At 38.0% G+C, this 22,957-nt stretch overlaps 1 protein-coding gene across 2 annotated transcripts in view; it reads right to left on the bottom strand.

Moving 5' to 3' along the window:
* The window catches only part of Tmem131 (Transmembrane protein 131), a 159,893-nt gene that overhangs the window by 93,618 nt on the left and 43,318 nt on the right, over positions 1 to 22,957 (bottom strand). For both annotated transcript variants that reach the window (XM_081739196.1, XM_081739195.1), the window contains exon 9: positions 6,447 to 6,627. In XM_081739196.1, the coding sequence (XP_081595322.1) occupies positions 6,447 to 6,627 (181 nt within the window). The remainder of the gene's footprint in view (positions 1 to 6,446; positions 6,628 to 22,957) is intronic.

Here is a 22,957-nt window from a genome sequence, read left to right as displayed (position 1 = left end):
TTTCGTCTAAAGAAACGTTGTACTTCTGGCACGGACTTAGTTTTGTCATAACTACGAACTAATGTAACACAATGTTCTGTGCTCCAATGCTCCGCTGCGACTGACCTTACAACGTGGAGTTCTTTCCCATTTCAGTTCCCACCACGCCAAGCAATATTCAAGTTTGAAATGTGCCAGTCGGCTTGGAGCCATCCTGTATAAACAAAAATGTGGAAGGTGGTGTCAAATATTAGTTTGTTTGAAAAATATACCGGGTTAATGTAGTTACAAAAATTGGAAAGGAAAACAAACCTTACATGTTTTGTAGTTCTCTATACCTTACTGATAAGTTGACATTTTAAAAGTCAAAAATACCATACTTTGAAATGTGACTACGACGGTTTTGATGCCCATTTTTTTACTCGTTAGGATAGCAATGATATATATATATATATATATGTTCTTAGTAAGCGACAACTGATCACAGAAGGCCATACATAAGCAATCATAACACTTTACAAAGCCTATGACTATCCGCGAGTGCCTCAAAAACCTGCTGCAATCGCGCTCAATTACTTTTCATAAGTAGTCGCTCACACTCCGCATGCAAATAACTACTGTTATGTTCTATAACATAAAAATAAATTGCATTGTAAAAATCAATATTTCCAATACTGAACGTTTCGAAGTGCACTCTACTCTGATAAACAGAAGCTGATTGTTGTAAGGTATGAAAAACGGGAACTGAGAAGTGATTTGCGTGGTAGTAAATTACATTCATTGTTCACTGCGGAGTTAGAAAAAAATGGAATGAAATTTTAAGTTTTACGTCCCACGCTTCTCCCGGTTAGGCTAAAGGAGACGGTGATTATGAGAGATGAGTAAATAGTGGAATGAAGAAAGTGGGAGGAAACAGGAGAACCCCTGGAAAACCCACGAGTACGGTGTTTGTCCACCATGAAGTCCACGGCGCGAGCTGAGATCGAACCAGGGACCCCAAGCACGGAGGTGAACGCTCTATCACTGAGCCACCGCCCCCCTCCCACTGCGGAGTTCGAGTCTGCGGGCGACCACTGGAGGATTAATTACGAACCTAGGAAAAAAATAATCGAAGCCAACAACTAGGAAAATACATCAGGTCCTACAGTGAGAAGGTCGAAAGTTACTGACAATTTATTGTGGATCGTAATCCTATAAGTCTTCTTGTAATTTGTGGATGAGTGGCAGGCTCTTGATCTTTTGTTTTGGTCATGGCTTTCACATTCTCTGATCACTGACTTTGACGACCCGAGCAATACAAATAATAAAACATAGTTTTTATGCTGAAATACTGTATTTTTTTCGTGTTTGCACCTCATTTTTAATCATTTTTCGGTTTATCCGCGGTGCTCTTGCCTCTCAATTCAGCGGATACTGTGTCTTGTATACAAAACTCCTATCTTGTCTCACATTCTCACTTTTGTTTATACTATGCACTATCTATTACAAACTGTCCTTTCGTGAGTTCATTTTAAGAATTATAATGATATATATCATCTGCAATATTTTTCAGATCCTGATTCAACAGTCGCTAAATTTTATTGTTTTTGACAGAAGTATCTCTGAGACTCCTGGCGACAAAGTTCTTGTGTCAAAATAATAGGTTCATAGCAGATGCTCACTCAAATCCGGGCTATACGAAAACTATTGAGTGGTATTGGATAACAAAGATTCTTCCATCCAATATGCCAGTAATTAGCAGAAAGATCAGTGAACCAACATCGCGCGTCACAATGTACACGTGTAATTATTTTTAACGATTTTAAATGCATGTTGAGAGATTTATTTTAACTGATCATTTAGACAATACATGGTTAGATTTTTTTAATTGGCCATTTAATACAGATACATGGTTAAGATTTTTTAGTTGTCAATTTATATATTGATACATGCTTAAATCGGTGGAATTTAAATGCTGGCTTTAGGGGTTAAAAGCTACATCCACACACTTATAAAAATAAAATAAAACAGGATTTTTAATATTAATTTCACAACTCCGACACATAAAATACACCACAAAGGAAAAGGTTCGTTTCATACAAAAGTGAAGTACGAAGCTTTCATGAGAAATGTTATTTTTTTTCTTCTTTCTTTATTCAGTAACGGCAAGCTGAAGAAACTTCTAAAACCCTTTTTGCTCTAGTATAATATCCTCTTCCAGTCCACATTTGCTGTTAGGATTTGTTTGCCTTGCTTTTCCGCTACCATTTATACTTAGATACAGACGATGACATTGGGTAAAATTTATTTAAGTAATAATTTGTGTACAAATAAACCTAATAGATTATAGTGCTAAAAATTAAATCAGTTTCTTTTCTTTTGTAAGGAAAAACAATGCTTTTATAATTAAAACACTTCTCTTTAACCGTTTCACTGCATAAGTCGACTTTTGTCGACGGAAATAAAATTTCCCTAACCAGCAAATGTCGACTGTAGTCAATGTTTTAAAAATTTGTTTGTCCGTATCTTTGGCTTGTCATGAGTAGTTGCCAAAAGTATTCCGTGCGATTTTTGCGTTCTATTGTTTTCGATGAATAGAACGCAAAAATTCGCACGCAGCATCCTTGGCGACTACTCTCAAGCCAAAGATACGGACAAATATTTAAAACATTGACTATAGTCGATATTCGCTGGTTAGGGAAATTTTCTTTCCGTCGACAAAAGTCGACTTACACAGTGAAAGAATTAAAAGGGCTTTTTTTTAAAGCTCTTTAAGGACATAATTTTTTTTTTTTAAACTGCAAGTTTTTCTTTCTTTAATTTTCACGACTTCCACATAAATTACCAATGATTCTTACATTAATTGTAAATATTAATATATTTTTAACGGTTCTGTAATGTTGTTCTGTTTGGGTTTAAAGCGAAAGTTTGAAGTTTATGGGTCTCCAGCAATCATCTTAAATCTGATTATATTGTAACGTAAGTTCAAAAAATAGCATACACACGAGGATTAGTTAAATATTTAACCACATCTTTTCGGGCAAAGACGCTGCACTACAGGAAGTTCAAAATATACATGTCGCGGCAGACAAAATATGCAATCAATCGGAAGTGCTTAGCAACGGACGATAGCAGGAACACGTAATTGCACTTTGCATTGTACACGTAATTGTAACGACACAATTGAACTTACACATGGACAACCACTACATAAACACTCCTCAAACTAATTACTCTGACCATCTATCACTTAATGCTAATGAAGAAGATAACCGATCCCATCTGCTTCACCATATTCAAATCGTCCAACCTCACTGATTTGTTGATTTGGAATTTAGCATCCGTCCCATTCAGTACCAAGTCTGTTTGTGGCCCTAAAGCTTAATGTGGGATCCAAACCACACGGACTCCCACCGGGAATCAAACCTGTCTCCCGCGCCAAAAACACGTACGCTAACCATATAGCCACGAGGAAATTCACGTCCGACCTTGTGTTACAACACAAGTTCAATGTCTTCTAGTGTGTGGAAGGGTTTGCTACGTAATGGTTGTTTCGCTCCGGGTTATCAAATCGTAGTCGCAAGACATTATGTCTAGCGAGTAGAGTGGATGTTTTCGAATGTCCATCTCTGGAGTCAAGAATGGTCCAGGACACCGCGCCTTATAGATTCTTGCGTTGTTGTGGAGAATGATTGAAAAATGCACCAAAGCAGATATTCATCTCGAATTACGTGGCATTAAGTTATTTCGAAGATACTGAGCACAACACTTGGCATTCACGGTTCTACCATATGAAATATAATGATAGAATATCACATCCTGTGTTATATGCTGCTTTGACTATTAACTTCACGGGAGATAGCTTTCGGAGGACGTTATCTTCGCAGTGAACCTGCATGGCGAATTCAACTTACTGCTATTTCAGATCATGTGCAAACAACCAGGCTCATCCATATCAATCATTCTCTTCAATAACTCCTCATTTTCCAGTCCCTATAGCCGCAGATTCACGTGGAGCGTCTATCATGTCAATTTTTGCACATCTATCAATTCATGTACCACATATTTTACAGCAATCTTGATATTCAAGTCATCTCGTAAAATTTTATTCACTGTTTGATAATCTATACCTGTACTTGCCTCTTGAGTCTAGCAGCGACTTATCCTGCTCTAAGCATGCAGCAATCAGAGAACGAGTAGCAGTTTCAGAACGGTCACTGGCGTCCTATACGAAGTCTCTCGGCATTTGATACTCTCCCACACTGAAATACTGTCACCCACCTTAGGGTTCTTCAATCACTCTTTCCCCAAAAGCTCCCGTAAGTTAAGTAATATTCTCTGGTATTCCTCACACGAAACACTGCATTGATATAGCAATGCTGCTCCAACCGACTAAGTTCATTTGTGTCGATGATTCGATTCACACAAATGTTTTCATAAGTCAGCAGCCGAGTTTAAATAGATGGTGTCATCTTGTAGCTTCGTACAAAGTACAGGGTTCAATATACCAGTGAAATAATTATCACACTCCCACTGGAACTTGAATTTCGTTCGCATTAGCATGTTGCCATGACTTAAGAAGACTCCTATACAGACGTAACTGAACTAAGTTTCAAATTTACTGTCTTTTATATGAAAATTGTCCAGTTAAATAAAATTATACCAAATTAGTACATTATCCGAACTTTATGAACATTCTTAACGAAATCTCGTTTCTTACAAGCTTCTCAGGATATCCAAACTAAAAGAACAGGCTTTCATTGTCACCGCCAAAAATCATGTTAATATATCGCAACGCTAATATATTTTCATATACAAGTTGAAGTCGAAACAAAAATGAAAATTTTTACATTTTAAAATTTCACGTGAATTAAATAATACATGTTAGCAACAAATACAATAATCTGAAACGGTGAAATATTTTTACTGGTCAAGATCAAACCCTGGTATGAGTCAGCACGCAGGTGCTTCAGAATCCCTATACTACCCGGTCTTCTCCCACACGAGCCATAAAAATTTTTCTCTTGAGCAATATGAGCACTCAACATTTTTTTTAGCTCACATGTGCGTACTAGAACTTTCATATGCTGTGCTTGGACAAGTCGAATGTCTAACGCATCAGAACGGTAAGCCGAAAACATGGGTCGAATCGCACATTTTCATTCTTCCGTCATTATAGTATTCTGCAATTACAAAATGGTTATTTGCCGCAAAGGGAGAAGCTTCTATGCATACGATTCATACAGAACGTACCAACGATGAAAAAAGTAGCAATGTAATGTGTACACCACGTGAAGGAGTTTGGTTTGCATGGCGTGATTATTGAAACCGGATTTCTACCACCTGCGATGTAAGTAGATATTAGAGATGGAATAGGCAGCAGAAAACAGCTTCTTACAATCTACTACCGTTTTTACTCTATAGCGATCAACGGTAAAAGAGGAAGTGGTTCATTGTATTACTTACGGTTTGAATAGAAGGTAAGGGAGAAGATGGTAACTATTATTTGAACGCTAAACCGATTAACGCTTCTCGCTATCTTTTATCATTTTTACTTTACATAGATCAATACAGGAACTGAAACTAGTGCAGTGATGGTCAAATGACGGATCACAGGTCAGATCAGGTCCGGGAGTGTTTTGAAATAAAATGAAATGAAATCTTTCAGTTTTACGTCTCATTTTTATGCCAACCAGGCTAAAGGAGACGATGATGAGAAATAAATGCAATGATGGAATGAAGAAAGTGGGAGAACCCCGACAAAATCCACGCACACGGAGTTGGTCCACCACAAAGTTTACTTGGTGCGAGCTGGGATCGAACCAGGAACTCCACGCACCAGAGATAAACTCTCTACCATTGAGTCACCGCGGCCCCTAAGGTATGTCTTATCCAGCCCGCGAATGAAAATGAATAATGTATGATTTGTTCCCCTTCTGTACCTCCAGGAGTAGCTATCTATAATAATATTCCCGAATTGAGATTCTATTTTTAACTGTGAAAATATTTTCTTAACTTTTTGGTTACCAAACCCATTTTGTAACGTAAAGCCATTGGTGCCGCGTCAATACTTTCAAAATGTTCTTACCTTAGATTTTAATTAACCTAGACACGAAACAAGATGCAGGATACGGAGAATAGAACAGAGGTTCAGGAAATAGAGGACTTACGCACATTTAGCAGGTTCAGGAAATAGAGGACTTACGCACATTTAGCAAACTCTGGTCTCAGCAAGAGGAGAGGAAGGGGGAGGGGACGAAAGTGAACAATAGCCTCCAAATTTGATCCTTATTTCGTTCTGTCCCGGCACTACAAAATGAAAAGTCACGAATAGATTGTACCGAGTATCTTTTCCTTTTATTCATGGACAAATACTGTTTCAATATCAGCTCACAAAATATAAACTCTAATTTCAAACATCTTAATAAAAACTATTCTATGCCTACCTGAAATGAAAATATTGTTGCGACTCACCAAATGTCACCTACCTGTATCTGTATACTTTTTGGACTCGAATTCAGTACCCGCAATTTCAATTGCTTTGGTTCGTCTGTACTACCCATAATGCCAAAATCCAAGACATCATCTGGACAATACATGCCTGTTTCAGAATTTACTTCCACTTCTAGTGGTATTACCAGATAATCCTCTGAATTATTCACTCTTATCCTGTTAAGAGGAGAAACCAATTCTGTAACGTTTGTTTTAAAGGAAACAACTGTTATGCATTTTAATGAAAATACTAAAATGCCTTAAAAACTCGTACACACTTAAGAAATATATTAGTCAATTAAAAAAAAAAAAGTAAGTCTGTAAAATAAAATTTTTAATCAAACTGCAATGTTTTAAAACCTGCACGGCGAAGAAGTGGTACTTCCATAATTGTTAGATTGAGAAGGTACAAAAACCTGTTTCAAATTGAAGCATGATGCTACTTTCAGAACACACCATGCAGAAAAGCGTAGTGAAAAATGAAATCTTTGACACAAACTAAACACACTTTCTTACAAGGCTGTCTATAATCTTTATTATAAATTAACTAGAAATGTTACAGTTTCGGAAGTATATCACTTCCTTCTTCAGACGACTACTCCAACTGAAATCATAAATAATATTATATTATTTGTTATCTCTACCAATAGGGAATCATTTTTCAATAAAATTCAATATATATGTCCATTGTTGTGATAATTTTAAATTCTTAACAGACATAATACATGAACAAATCTTCATATTTCTTTTAACTTATATTAACTAAAATAAATACTAATTACCTAAATACTGAAATTTTCTACCTGAATATTGTAAAAACACATAAATAAATGTAACCCTATATTGTCCTTATATTCTACCATTCTTCTTTCTTCTCTTTTCAAAATGTCATTCCACTCTTCATTAATACTCAAACCACTATTTCAGTTCATAGCTTTATCGTAAACTTCTTTAATCCTCTTCGCTTCTTCTCACTTTCTAATCAGTTGTCTCCCTTCATATTCCAATATTTTCGCTCATTCCCAGTTTACTTCGTGACCTGTTTCATCGACGTGCTTGTAAATCTTTGAGTTTAACATCCCACGTTTCTGCCTGTTAGGCTAAGGGAAACGATGAGTAAAGCAAGTGAATGACTTTGGAAGAATTGGTGACATGAAAGTGGGAAGAAACAGGAGTACTTCGAGAAAACCCCCGAGCACGATGTTGTCCACCACAAACTTACTTGGCCGGGATCGAACCAGGGACCCTCTGCACCAAAGGTAAGCGCTCTACCACTGAGTCACCGTGCTTCCCTAGAAAAGAAGTGACTTCGATACTATTCTCATATACTGGCTAGTGTGACTCAAACTGGTTCCCGGTGGAAAGCAATCAATTAGATCTATTCCCGTGTTAAACTGCAGGTAATATGTCTCGTATGGTCATGAAGCTGAAAACGAACGTTAAATTAATCAAGAAATCAATAAACAAGCAAAACCATATGGCTACTCAAAGCAAAAATTGATCTAAGCTGACCCACTGCTGCCTGTATTCCAACAAGCGATGTCAACCTAAACATGCTACTAATATAAAGTTTCATGAACAAAAATGTTTCTCTTACGTGAACACTATGACCGAAAAAGTCAGGTAATTCAACTGAGCGAGGTTAGCTTTTAACACTCGACCTATCGGACAAAAATGTATTTTAATTTGCTTCTTTGTATGTCTATTTCAAGATAACCTTCGTAATAATTTTCCGAGTACGAAAATGTATTTGAATTTGCTTCTTTGTATGTCTATTTCAAGATAACCTTCGTAATAATTTTCCGAGTACGGAAATGTATTTGAATTTGCTTCTTTGTATGTCTATTTCAAGATAACCTTCGTAATAATTTTCCGAGTACGAAAATGTATTTGAATTTGCTTCTTTGTATGTCTATTTCAAGATAACCTTCGTAATAATTTTCCGAGTACGAAAATGTATTTGAATTTGCTTCTTTGTATGTCTATTTCAAGATAACCTTCGTAATAATTTTCCGAGTACGAAAACGTATTTGAATTTGCTTCTTTGTATGTCTATTTCAAGATAACCTTCGTAATAATTTTCCGAGTACGAAAATGTATTTTAATTTGCTTCTTTGTATGTCTATTTCAAGATAACCTTCGTAATAATTTTCCGAGTACGAAAATGTATTTGAATTTGCTTCTTTGTATGTCTATTTCAAGATAACCTTCGTAATAATTTTCCGAGTACGAAAATGTATTTGAATTTGCTTCTTTGTATGTCTATTTCAAGATAACCTTCGTAATAATTTTCCGAGTTTGATCCAACATGAAACTTGCTTTTGATGCTTGAAAATGATCTCCTATTGCTTAGGACTCAAATGATCAAAGATATGGGGGGTGATTTCGCATATCACGACAAGACAAATGGTTTATTATGATAAAACATGCCATGAATGTCTTATCAAGTTAAACTAAAACATGCTTACAAGCTAAAAACACAAAAAAGAATTATGTAAAAATAGCAAATACAACTCTATAAAAATCCAGTAAAGAAAGTACTGAATCAGAGCGGTTCACAGAATTTACATCGAGGTTACAATACAAGCAAACACGTACGTTACATCTCTGGTACGTGTATGTTAGCAAAATACACGCTCATTCTTTGTCAATATGAATAAGATTAGTTGCATAGTACTAATATCAAGGTTAGAGCCATACTAATAGCGGATATAACAAGAAATAATAGTAAGTTAAGGGTCTTCTATGTAGTAACGATTTTTCAAGAGGAACATTTCAGCATTCTTGTTCTACATAACTTGAGTGTGGAATAAAATGGCATAGGATTATCGAAAGATATTTTATTCGAGTTATGACATTTTCTAAAGTGAAAAATCCCTCCATCGTGTCATAAATTTAGCAATGCAGCGAAATGATACACTCCGAAAAAGTCTTGAAACAGTTTGAGTTTAAAAAATTAATACAGGGATGTTACGATCAGATGTCTGCATTCTAAAACACACTGACTGAAAAAAAGCACCTGAAAGCAATGGTCCTATGTCCACGTAATCTCATAAGCGTGCATACTATTTACTAGTATAAAAATTATTATTAATGTGGACTTACCCCACGTTAGTGTCTGAGTTTCGGGAATGTTTTAGCGAGACAACACGGGACAATCCCCTTCCGTTCACCTTCTAGGATGAACGGGGAAACAGAAAAACTTAAACAAGTCATAAGCGAGAGGTAAAGGACTTGAAATGACAAGTCAGAATTAATAATGGGTATCCTCCTATATTTCGTATTAGCAACTGTATTTTAAAGTGTAGAGTGTGTGTCTAGTTGCGGGTGAGTCAATCCTGCTAGATCTCGATAACGACATTACTGAACATTGTACCACTGATAACTAAACCAGAGAAGGAACACAAACCTGATGGATCCTAGTCGTTCTCCAACGTCTGAATGATGGTCTGGGCCTGCAGTGGTGACCTCCTGAAGAAATTGGCAATGAGTAGGCCTGAGAGCAATGATATTTCCTCTACGGATACCTCCTATGCGACCGTAAACATCAAGTATCTCAAGATTCTTGGAGTAGAAGTAACTGGTCACAATTCCTTCGGCTCGTAAAACTCCTCGAAGAACTTTTATTTATCACTTCTGATGCTTCGACCTCCTCTCCTCTATCGGACATTTTTTCCTCGGCTTTCGCACAGTTTCTCCCACTCTCTCTCGAGACCGCCGACTCCCTGGTTTTGTTCTGCTTCCCCCTTCCGGGATTTAGCATCATCATCCTTATGTCAAAGGTTCGTTGTTCTCTGCTCCAGGAAACTTGTCAGTTTCCTCATAGTTGATCAACGACGAGAATCTCCAGATTGTCCGCGTCGGCGATACTAGCAGTTTTGACATACCCGAAATTACGTTGGTGTTAACAAATTACTTACAAAGTTTTATTACATAAATTTCCTTAATTCTTTCCAGTTAGTAACTATTTCGGATTCTTTTCTCCTTTACAAAAGTTACAATAATGCACCGCGTCGTATCTTCCTTAATATCAGAGTTATATAATCATTACATCAATCTTAACGCACAACTCGTAACTTGTGTAATGTTTTTATTGTTTAACATTTCTTTACCTCATACTGCTACAATGACCCAATGGATAATTTTTAATTTTCAAGGAAATATAGAGATGATTAATAAAATAGAAAATTGAATAAAATAAATATTAAGAATATATGCTCTGGGCTACATTATTATATAGTTGAGTTGCAATGATTTATGGCACTAGAATAAAAGAGCATTTATGTTGTCACCACATGATTATGTGACTTCTTATTTCAGCATCCCCTCGGGCTTGGACGCATGCTCTGATTGGGATGGATTTGACATCCAAGCTAATCTGATCTTGCTGGCCGGAAACTACCTTCGCATCATGCAGACATTTCATAAATACATGTGCCATGTGTGAATGAGCATTGTCCTGTTGAAAGATAGTACCAAGGTATTACCGCAGGAGGTAATACGTAAGGATGCAGAATGTCCGTAACGTACTGTTGTGCCGCCAGAGTTCTCTGAATCACCACTAGAAGTGACTTAAATCATACCCGATGGCTTCCCACACCATGACGAAATGAGTAACGCCGGTGTCTTTCCCCCGTCGGTGCTGCCATAGTCACAGGGTAGAGCTGAACCGAGATTCTCGCTGAAAATAATGTAGCGTCACTCGGTAGCACTCCTGCCTCCTGAGTACGGCACCATTTAACAGCAGCACCATATATGCTTTGGTGTTAACAGTAGTCTACGCTGATTTAATAGTCCGCCGCTGCCAGTCGCCGGCCAATGGTGCACGATATGTGGTGTTGTAGTTAGTTCATTACATGTGCCCGAATGAGTGCTTGCAGCACAATATGGCGATACTCCCTTGGTGTGATCAGATTTGATCGACTGGAACATTGGCGACACGTGTGGTTTTTCTCACATTCCCATTCAGTCCAACATGAGGCCACTGTCACATCCGAATGCCCCATACTCTTAGATATTGAACGAGACAAGCCAGCCGCATGAAGAACCCACAATGAGGCCCCTATCAAAATCTTTGAAATGTTGGTAAGTTTCACACGAGCACAAGGCGTTCTCTGTGGGGAATGCGGCGTAGGATCGACACTGCGTAGCGTCGAAACTGCGTACGATCGAAAAATTCAGCTCAAAACCTGTTTCGATCCTACGCAGTTTCGACGCTACGCAGTTTCGACGCTACGCAGTTTCGACTGTACGCAGTTTCGATCGTACGCAGTTGCCCTGAAATAATTTAAGTTTTAATCATGCGCTCAAAAAATATATATATTTTTTTCTCTCTTTAATTTCTTTAACCTGTGCAGCTATAAATTAGGGTTATATTCATGGACTCCACACGACCTAAACTGCGTAGGATCGACACTGCGTAGCGTCGAAACTGCGTAGGATCGAAACTGCGTAGGATCGAAACTGCGTAGCGTCGAAACTGCGTAGGATCGAAACTGCGTACGGTCGAAACTGCGTAGCGTCGAAACTGCGTAGGATCGAAACTGCGTAGCGTCGAAACTGCGTAGGATCGAAACTGCGTAGGATCGAAACTGCGTACGGTCGAAACTGCGTAGGATCCACACTGCAGGTAGGATGGACAAGTTACAGGCGTATGGATTAAGAATCAATTATGATTTGTAATGATGACTATGTCAGAAGTGTAATACTAACTTTGAAACAGCTTCGACGGAATATAATGTAAAATAGTTATGTAATATGAAGAATTTAAAGTAATGAAGAATATGATGTATGATGAATATTGAAGGATAAGAATAATAATAATGTTTAACGAATATTTCGATTGTAAAGATATTATTTCGTAAAGGCTGTCAGAAAGTTAGAGAAACAAAAGTCAGATAAAGATTCATATGCTGTTCTGTGTGTACTTGTCTGCGTAATATGAATGAAAATTTATATGATTTTATGTACAGCTTAACGACCTAATCACCAGTTATTCATATGTATGTCAACAACGTTACAATATTGTACTTCGCTTTGGGAGTTTCTCATTTGTACACTGAACCTCAAAGCGATTTATAATTGGAACACGTACCCGTGGGAGTAGGAGCATTTCAATGTATTCCGTTACATTTCACAAAAATATTTTTAACCGTAAAAGATTCGAAATTAAACTACTATTCAAATAGAGAATAAAATTACGAATGTTTACAATTATTACTGGAAATCAATGCTGTCATCCATTTTGAACATTTTAAAAGAACATAGTTTCTAATGTATTGAAATTTCATTTCTTATGAATAGTTTGAAACGTTGTAAATAGTTGTAAAGAACCTGCAGAAAATTCATCAAAATCCTCCTACAATGGGGAAGCCGTGTTAGACATGGAGTTAGTGGATGCAGATGGTGGCATTGGAAAAGTCCGGGTCTCCCGAGCACAGTGGTGATATCAGAAACCGGGCCCCAGCCATGGGGCTCCAGAAAAATGGGGTCCCGAAGTTTTGGGCGCGGGTTCTTTCTATACGCTTATTAAACATGGAATTGTATGTGGGTGGTGAAGTTGGAAATGTTCGGGTCGTCTGAGCACAGTGTTAACGTCAGAAATTGGGCCCTTGTCTCAAAGGTCCAAAAATGGTGTCCCGAAATTTTGAGCTTGGCTTCATTCTATTTTTCTTTTAAGCATGGAGTTATTGGATACATATTGTGGTGTTGGAAAGCTCCGGAACCTAAGACTCCAGAAATGAGATCCCAAAAGTTTGGGTTCAGGTCTCTTTTATTTGCCTATTTAACATGGTGTTGTACTATAGTGCTAGCGTTTGAAAGGTCGGGGTCGATTAACGAAAGCGGTAATGTCAGAAATTGGGCCCTGGCCTCGAAGCTCCAGAAAATGTGGTTCCGAAATGTTGGGCTCGAGTCCACTCTATTTCTCGTTTAAGCATGGAGTTGTTCATACAGATGGTGACGTTGGAAAGATCCGATTCCCCTCAGCACAGTGGTGGTCAGGAACCGGGCCCCCACCATGGGGTCCCAGAAATGGAGTCCCAATGTTTTGGGTATGAGCCCCTTCTATACGCCTATTAAACATGAATTGTTGTATCTTCTTTAAAAAAAAAAAAACACTTGTATCTTCCTTATAATTATTAGATAATAATCTCACAAGTAAACCTTACGTTTGGGTGAATCGAGTTGCTGACTGAGACACATATGAGAAAGTAGTACTAAATGTGGTCAGTATTTCAGTGAAGTTGTAGGTGCGAAGCTCCAGGGGTTTAGGAGATACAGCTATCAGAACATCACATGGAAGTACAGAATAGTCTTCATACAGTTGGAGGTAAAAGCTCTGTAAGACCTCTTGTAACGACAAAAGGTGAATAACAAATATATGGGTATATATTAGGACTAGGGGGAAGTCATATAGTAAGGGTATACCTGACGGCGGCCATCTTGAAATCCGCCATTTGGAATTAAGGTTAAGTTTTTAAAATAGGAATAGGGTCATGTGATACATGATTTAAGGCGCAAATTTAATCAGAAGAACAATGGTCACGTTAATTTTGAGTTACGCACAATTGGTAAAAAGTTACAGGGAAATTAAATATTGTTGCAGCATATGTATTAGTCCTTTACCCCACCTTGTAAATTTTGTTTTAATGATAATAATTAAATAAAAAGCAGGTGGATTAATATTAGGTCTATGTTAAGAGTTGCCTTGATGGCGGCCATGTTCAAATCCGCCATTTTGAAGCAGACAAAAGTTTTAAACAAAACGCATAACAGTGATACCTTATTAATAGCAAATTTTACCATAACTCCAACGGTATAACCATTTTTGCTTTATCATTAACCAGCACAAAATTAAATGGATCGCTCCTTACGACTACTGCTTTGACGGAATTGTTAACGACAGATGTGTCATGTGTAACTCGATTGCCTTTGTCAGGTGTGCTCACTGTGAGCAGAGCATTTGTGCAAGTCATGCACTCTTTTCTGAACTACATATTGATTGTACTAATTGAGGACTTTTCTGGAAGAAATACCCAAGTTCAATTATGACTCAATTATTCTTTGGTCATTTTTCCTTAAATTAGCAACTTGTTTATGAGATAACAAATGATACTTAATGATAAAGCAAAAATGTTATACCGTTGGAGTTATGGTAAAATTTGCTATTAATAAGGTATCACTGTTATGCGTTTTGTTTAAAACTTTTGTCTGCTTCAAAATGGCAGATTTGAACATGGCCACCATCAAGGCAACTCTTACCATAGACCTAATATTTATCCACCTGCTTTTTATTTAATTATTATCATTAAAACAAAATTTACAAGGTGGGGTAAAGGACTAATACATATGCTGCAACAATATTTAATTTCCCTGTAACTTTTTACCAATTGTGCGTAACTCAAAATTAACGTGACCATTGTTCTTCTGATTAAATTTGCGCTTTAAATCATGTATCACATGACCCTATTCCTATTTTAAAAACTTAATCTTAATTCCAAATGGCGGATTTCAAGATGGCCGCCGTCAGGTATACCCTTACTATATGACTTCCCCCTAGTCCTAATATATACCCATATATTTGTTATTCACCTTTTGTCGTTACAAGAGGTCTTACAGAGCTCTTACCTCCAACTGTATGAAGACTATTCTGTACTTCCATGTGATGTTCTGATAGCTGTATCTCCTAAACCCCTGGAGCTTCGCGCCTACAACTTCACTGAAATACTGACCACATTTAGTACTACTTTCTCATGTGTGTCTCAGTCAGCAACTCGATTCACCCAAACGTAAGGTTTACTTGTCAGCTCCTAAACACGTATAAAAGATACCGAAGTTATATTTCAGCAAAAAACAATTACCATAAAACATCTCTTTGCATGTGTAATGACTTAAATGTATTATATTTTGCCTCCCTCCCAAATAAATAAACAAATACGTAAATAAACGATTACAGTCGATAAGCGTAAATCTGGCAGAACCTATTTTCCGAAATCTAAAACAACTCACGCAGATTGTTTATTGCTTGTTCGAGATTGTCCACATTACATTTTCGGTCGCGATTGTCCACATCACATTTTCGGTTTTTCATTGTATGTAATTAACTATACATAACAGAAATTCCCGCTACGAACAAATTACACGTTAGGTATACGCCTATGTGTCTCGTCTCGAGGACTTCTGGGCCGCAGTGGCTTAGTGGCAGAGGATTCACACATGATGCGGGGCCCTGGTTCTATACCAACTTGCGCAAAGTGGGGTTTGTGGTGAACAAACACCGTGTGTGAGGGTTCTCTCGGAGTTTCCCTTTCCCACAACTCTTTCATTTCACCATTCCATTTATTCTCATCATCTGCGTCTCCTTTAGTCTACCCAGGATGACAGTCGGACATAAAACTTAAAGATTGCATTTTCATTTTCACATTTGGAGACCCTGTATCTGTGTTCCTTGAGTGCCCCAAATGCTAAATAATAATGGGTTGGAAGGCCCATGAAGTTTAGTACCTGGTACACCCATTATCTCAACTTGCCCAAAAAGTTAAGTGCTCACGTTAACGCCCCAAACCTTTGGTTTTCACACCTTATTAACTATATTGGCCCAAAAGATGAAATTTGTTAGCCCATCGATCTTTATCTCGACTAGCCCATAAAGTTGGGAGGCACTGGTGAAGTTAGCCCCCAAATTTTCGGCGCCTATATCACATTAACTATGGGAGAACGAAAGCTGAAATTTGGTAGCCCATCCAGCCCGTAGACAGTACTATGTAGGCCATTCATTCTCTGGACCAGCCCAGGAACTTGGGGGGGGGGGGGGCTCACGTTAAATTAGAGCCCGAAATCTTTGGCGCGCATATCTCATTAACCCTTTCGGGACAAAATCGATTTTGGGGTTTTTGGTAGACTTTCAGTTAATGATTTATTGCCCAAACACTGTTAGCCCGATTGATATCGTTTACGTCTTGTACTTTAGAAGAGGGACATGGCTATTTTTTGGTGTAAGTTAGATTGCAGTGTTGCTAACGGGAGGGATTATTGAAAAAATGTAAGAGTGAAATTTAAAAAAAAAAAATCCCTAGCCGAATTTCATGATTTTTTCTAGCTGGCAATACCGAAGCCACATGGGTTCAAGTCACCTAAAAAGAATTTTCTGGTATGTTGACAAGGTACAGTAAAAACCTGAAGTCGCTGGCTGCCATACAAAGAGAGAAAGAAAAAAACCCTCTCATAATACACATTAAATTTTGGCACTTCTTACGCGTCAGAAGCAAAAATCAGCATACATGGTGGTTCACCGGCTTCCCTAATTATCCAATCGTGCTCCTCTATGGTGCGTTTTCTAGGCCAAGAATGATTCCAGACAGTTGTACGTTGGTTTGAATATAGCCAAGGACACTGAAATAATAGGGGGGAAAGGATAAATTTCCCAAATTTTTCACAAACAATTACAATTAACATTTTCTGTAGCTGGCAACATTGCTACCAGTCAGAAGCAAACAATTTTAAAGTAATCTTTGGCCCACCAATAATATATTCAGCTAGTATCATGATGATATCTCTCAAATTAAGCATGTAATTTTAAAAAATATATCATTATTCCTAGAAAGTCACTATTATCCTTAAAATTATGTAATATGGTATACTGTAAGACCAGAATTGTAGTGTCCCCAATTATCCAAGTGAAACTTTTTATAGTGCGTTGTGTAAGTTAAGGATGAGGCTTCCAGAATGTGGTATGTTCGTTCCAATGTAGCCAATAGAAGAGAAGGAAATAAGAGGCAAATTTTAGAAGGGAAAAAAGGGTATATTTGTTACCAAAAAAGTCTGGAAATAAATAGTTCTATGGCTGGAAATACTGCTAAGAGACAGATGCAACTATCATAAAATAAACCTTAGCCCACCACTAATATATCCTGAAAGTAATATGTCGATATTGAATAAACGAAGCTAGTAATTAAAAATTAATAGATTCTGGTAAATATAAAAGTGAGAAAAATCAAGGATTAGAACCTTAATACGAAAATGAAATGAAATGAAATCTTTGAGTTTCACGTCCTACGTTTATGCCGGTTAGGCTAAAGTAGACGCTGATGATGAGAAATGAATGAAATGGTGGAATGAAAAAAGTGGAAGGAAACGGGAGAACCCCGATAAAACCCACGCACACGATGTTTAGAACCTAAATACGAATTTATGGTGCGCCTTCTAATTATGCAATTGCAATGATCTGTGCCCAAGTTTGTTCAGTAAGGACCGATGTTTGACTGACGTAGTTCACTTGCGCTCGGACGTATAGGTACGGAATTATAAACATAAACCTCGAAAATTGACAAATCTGAAAATATTTTATCTTCGCATTGAATTTGGACCCCTCCTTCCAAGTAAATTCATGCGTAGGGTACGTACCACTATACTACGATTTTTAATTTCAGTAAAAATCCCTTTGTCTTCTTGCCCCCAGGATAACTATATACTCTGCCAGTTAATATTTTCTAAACATTTGGAGTGATGTATCGTCATATGTATAGATTAACCTCTTGCACACAGAGAATGTTTCTTTTCCAAGATTTAAATAAAACTGAAATGTTTTCCATTTCCATACAGAATTCAATTCACCTAAGATGTCCAAAGTTTGTGCGCTCACCTGCTCAGACAATTCCTTCCTCCACCAACGGTTGTGCTCGATGTGGCGGCCACGAGCCTGGACTATCGCCCTGCAACGCAGTTGCCACTGAAGCATTGCGCGTAGAAGGTGTGTGAGGGGAATTGTAGACCACACCGCTTGACAAGCTTTCCAAAGCCCTCTATGGTATGGGACGCCTTTGTGTGAGTCCTTGTTTCAGAAGGCCAAAGGCGCAGAAATCCATTGGCTACGCATCTGGTGACTCCACAAATTTGAACGAGAAGGATATAACAGACACATCAGTCTCCGTACGCCAATAATACGCACCATACGCCAATAATACGCGACAGAACTGCGCACATTATGACTGGATGCTTTGACCATGTGGATCCACACCTTCCGGGTGTCCCTGCCATACAACTGTGGGATGTGCGTTCTGTATAAGGGTTCCATGATGTTCGTTTGAAAGTAGTCTGCATTTACCTTGCCCTCGAAATTCACACGATGCATTGGCAACTTCCCACTGGCGCAGAAACCTGCCACCATCATGAAGCAATTCGAAAACTTCTTGCGACATTCACGGACGGACTCGCCGCGGCTCTTCGCATCATGTGGTGAATAAAAAATGGCCCTGGGCTTATTGGTGTTATCAAGGTAGATCCAGGCTTCATCCAGAGTGACAACCCACTACCATTTGTCATCTGAGAGGTACTGTTCATACAACTTTCTTGAATCTCTCTTGAATGTACCTTGGTGATAACTTATGTGAATGTACCATACCTTGGTGAATGTACCATACGCGTTTTTCAAGGTACATTGCGTTATTTCTCTTCTATTAGAGCTTTTTCGTCCGGTTTTTTTGTTTTTTGTTTTTTGTTTTCCAAGTCCAGAGGCCTTGTAGAAGACATTACGTATGGTTTCAGACCGTCCTGCGTCCAGACATAGGAGGTGATGACGTCATAAGTCAAAAATTTCTTTTCTCATTTTCTAAGCCTATGTTCAATATTTTTGGCGGGCTTATTTTTCTACGTAGAAGATTGAAATTTTGCACAAACATTCAGTCCACCGAGTAGTATTTACCAGATTTTTTGTTCCGATGCCAGTGCTAATTCAGGGGGGAACCAGAGGGGCAAAGGGGTAAAAAAAAAGGGATTTTTTACCCCCGAAATCCCGTTTTTCGTCATTTTCCCGCCTTACATACATGATGGGGACAAGTGAGTCATACCGTCTGAAAGGCAGTTCCATTCTGAAGAGAATGACGGTCGAATTATTATTCTAGGGTAATTAGGGACGTCTCAGTGATTTTTTTTCAAATATACATCTGTATACGGTAACATGGGGGAATTTTCTGAATTTTTTTGGCGGGCTTACTTTTGCACCTAGAAGATTGAAATTGTGCACAAATATTCAACCCACCTAGTAGTATTTCTCAGATTTTTTTCAGATCTCTGCAATAAAACAAGGCTGGTCCAGAGGGGGAAAAATTGAGAAAAGGGATTTTTAGACAAAAAATCCCGTTTTCCGCGATTTTCCCCCCTTACATACATGATGAAGACACGTGATTAATACCGTCTGAAAGGCAGTTCCGTTCTGAAGAGAATGACGGTCGAATTATTATTCTAGGGTAATTAGGGACGTCTCAGTGATTTTTTTTTCAAAATATACTTCTGTATAGGGTAACATGGGGGAATTTTCTGAATTTTTTTTGGCGGGCTTATTTTTGCACCTAGAAGATTGAAATTATGCACAAACATTCAGTCCACCGAGTAGTATTTAACAGTTTTCTTCAGATTTCTGCGTTAAAACAGGGGGGGTCCAGAGGGGCTAAAAGTTGAAAAAAGGGAAATTTAGCCCCAAAAAATCCCTTTTTTCAGGAATTTCCCGCCTTAGATACATGATGGAGACATGTGAATGGTACCGCCTGAAAGACAGTTCTATTCTGAAGAGAATGATTGGCGGATTATACTCCTAGGGTAATTAGGGATGTCTCAGGATTTTTTCCCTGAGATCATAGTGTTTTATGGTAATTTGGGGCATTGTGGGAATTTTTGATAAAAATACTCATGCCCTTACAATTCAAGATAGAAACTTGAAATTTGACACATACATTCAGTATACCAAGTATTATTTCTCAGATTTTTTTAGATGGCTACGATCACACAGGGGGGGGGTCCAGGGGGGGCAAAGTTCGAGAAAAAAATTTTCCCTCCGAAATTTTCACTTTTACATTTTTCCCCCCTTCTGGTATATGGTATGAGCATGCAAGTGGTACCATTTGAAAGCCAGCTCTATTCTGAAGAGAATGAGGTATGAACCATGATCCTAGGATAAATAGTGACGATACAGTACCTGCTTGACTGAAAGTCTAAAAAATAGCCCAAAAAGCCAGGATCCGGAAAGGGTTAAGTCTTTTATACTTAGTTATTTTCTCTTCTTTTGCCCTTACATCCATGTCATTTCCTTCAAACGTAATGATAATGTCAATTACATAATAACACAGTTATTCTCAACAATTAGGTCTTGTTTCAATTGTACATTCTCAATATCAAACTCTAGCTCTTTACCCGTCTGATAGCTTCTTAACGCGCAATATCTTTCAATAATTTGAACAATCTGGTTATGCCTGACTATACGTCTGTTGGCATGATAAGTGATTTGGAGATACGCTCAATTTTTTGAAATTCTTAGAACCCCACTTCCTCCCCCTCTTCCCCATCGAATTTCCAAAAACCCTTCCTTAGTGGTACCCTACGTCATAAATTATACATACTGTGCCCATTTCAAGTTCCTACCTTAAGCGATTTGGCCTGTACGAGGAACAGTCAGTCTGGGAGGGGGGAGGGAGGTTGTTCATGCAGAACACCAATGTAATGTATTTCTATAAAACTGCATATAAGACAAAACAACTGGAAGTTCCAAACAATAAGTAGAAGAGATTTAAATTCAAACAGATGTACTGATGCCATTAAAAATTAAAACAACATTACACTACTACAATTATCCATATTTACAGTGATCTCCATATCAAAGGCGCCGACTCAATGGGGCTTAGGGGGGCCGCGGTGGCTCAGTGGTAGAGCGTTCACCTCTGGTGCTAGGGGTCTCGGGTTCAAACCCTGCTCCCGCCAAGTGAACTTTGTGGTGGACAAACACCGTGTGGGTGGGTTTTCTCGGGGTTCTCCCGTTTCCTCCCACTTTCTTCATTCCACCATTTCATTCATTACTCATCATCACCGTCTCCTTTAGCCTAACCGGCATAACCGTGGGACGTAAAACTCAAAAATTTCATTTCATTTCATTTTCAATGGGGCTTAGGGGGGTCGGAGAGCACCAATGTTAATGATGTGGGGGAAGAGCCCCCTCAATATTAACGGTGTCGGAGTAGGGCCTCCTAATAAATTTGCTTAACATATTATTTCTCTTTTATTATAAAGTTTACTTTGAAATGTGCTACATGAATTTAACTTTAAATACGCATTTCAAATGTTATTAGGGATGGTATCGAGACGAGACGAGACGAGACTTTGTACAGTCTCGGTCTCGTCTCGGTTGAAAAATAGCTGTCTCGGTCTCGATCTCGTCTCGAGTCAAAAATCGCCGTCTCGGTCTCGTCTCGGTCAACAAATGCTTGTCTCGATCTCGGTCTCGGTCTCGAGGGCCAAATCTCGGTCTCGTCTCGAAAGTCTCGAAATAAATAGGTGAAATTAAAATTGTAAAAGTTTTATTATCGTACAGTCTGTCGTTTCTGCTTCTTATTTTTGGCCTTATTCTTGACTTAGAATTATGGTGTACTTCTTCAGAGCTAATTTGCTAGCGCTGATGCCTTCCATGTATTGTTCCAGGTTCAATAATCAGTGGGGATATCATATCTGGGATATAATGCTAATAGTAACCCATATTTCACTTTCAGCAAAAGACTTTCTCATATAGCCTCAGGTCAGAAGTGCCTATACAATTAAACTCTATTAAATTAACTTCAGTACTATACAGTAGCAGGGTTGAAAAAAAAACGATTTAAAAAAAGCGTTTTTTAAGTTTAAAACATGTTGTTTTTGTTTAAAATGTTTTTAACGTTTAAAACAAAGTACTTTGTTTTAAACAAAAAAAACATGTTTAAAATGTTTATTTTGTTTAAAACTATAATCTAAATAGGCATATATATTACATTTTTATACTCTTAGATATTGCTTGCCATCTATATTCAACCGCTAGATAAAATTTCGGGAACTTCCCTAATCTCGATCCGCCCAAATGTTCAATTCCGGAGAAAGAAATCGGGAATTTCCCGATCTTCGTTCACAGAATATGTAGTTTAGTTTCTTTGTGTTACGTTCTATCAGGACTTTAAACCTCAATGCCTCAGTTTTAAACCTCAAATTAAGGCTGGAAGATGGTTTTGATACCAATTCATTCCTGAAAGATGCAGCTTTGCTGATGTGCTTTTTATGTATGTGGGAGGAGGGTAAATATCATGTTTTTTTCTTGTTTTTGTTTTTTCAACAGTTTTCTGGGGACCATTCCCCCTCTTGGGAGATAAATTCATAAAAATTGTTACGTGAAGCAATGAAGTAGGCCACTACATGCTAACAGGAAGGGGGCAAAGTTAGCCAATTTGTGGAGTTTTTTTTGACGTAAATTACATTTATTTTTACAACAATCAATAGCTCAGTCCTTAATTAAGCTAGAAGGATGATTTGGTACCAAAGTATTTTTGAGGGATGAAGCTTTCCTCAGTTGCATTTTATGTATATAGGGGGTACGTATGTACGGCCGAGTGAGGGAGGATGAAGTTTTTTTTTTTTTTAATTTTTCATCAATTTTTTTTCATCAGGTTTTGGCGGGTATTTCTTCCCCATTTGTGGTACATCCATAAAAATTGGTATGTGA

Source organism: Thermobia domestica, chromosome 14 (genome assembly GCF_964235325.1).
Source record: "Thermobia domestica chromosome 14, izTheDome1.hap1.1, whole genome shotgun sequence".
NCBI lineage: Eukaryota > Metazoa > Arthropoda > Insecta > Zygentoma > Lepismatidae > Thermobia > Thermobia domestica.
This window is presented reverse-complemented; position numbering and strand designations above follow the sequence as displayed.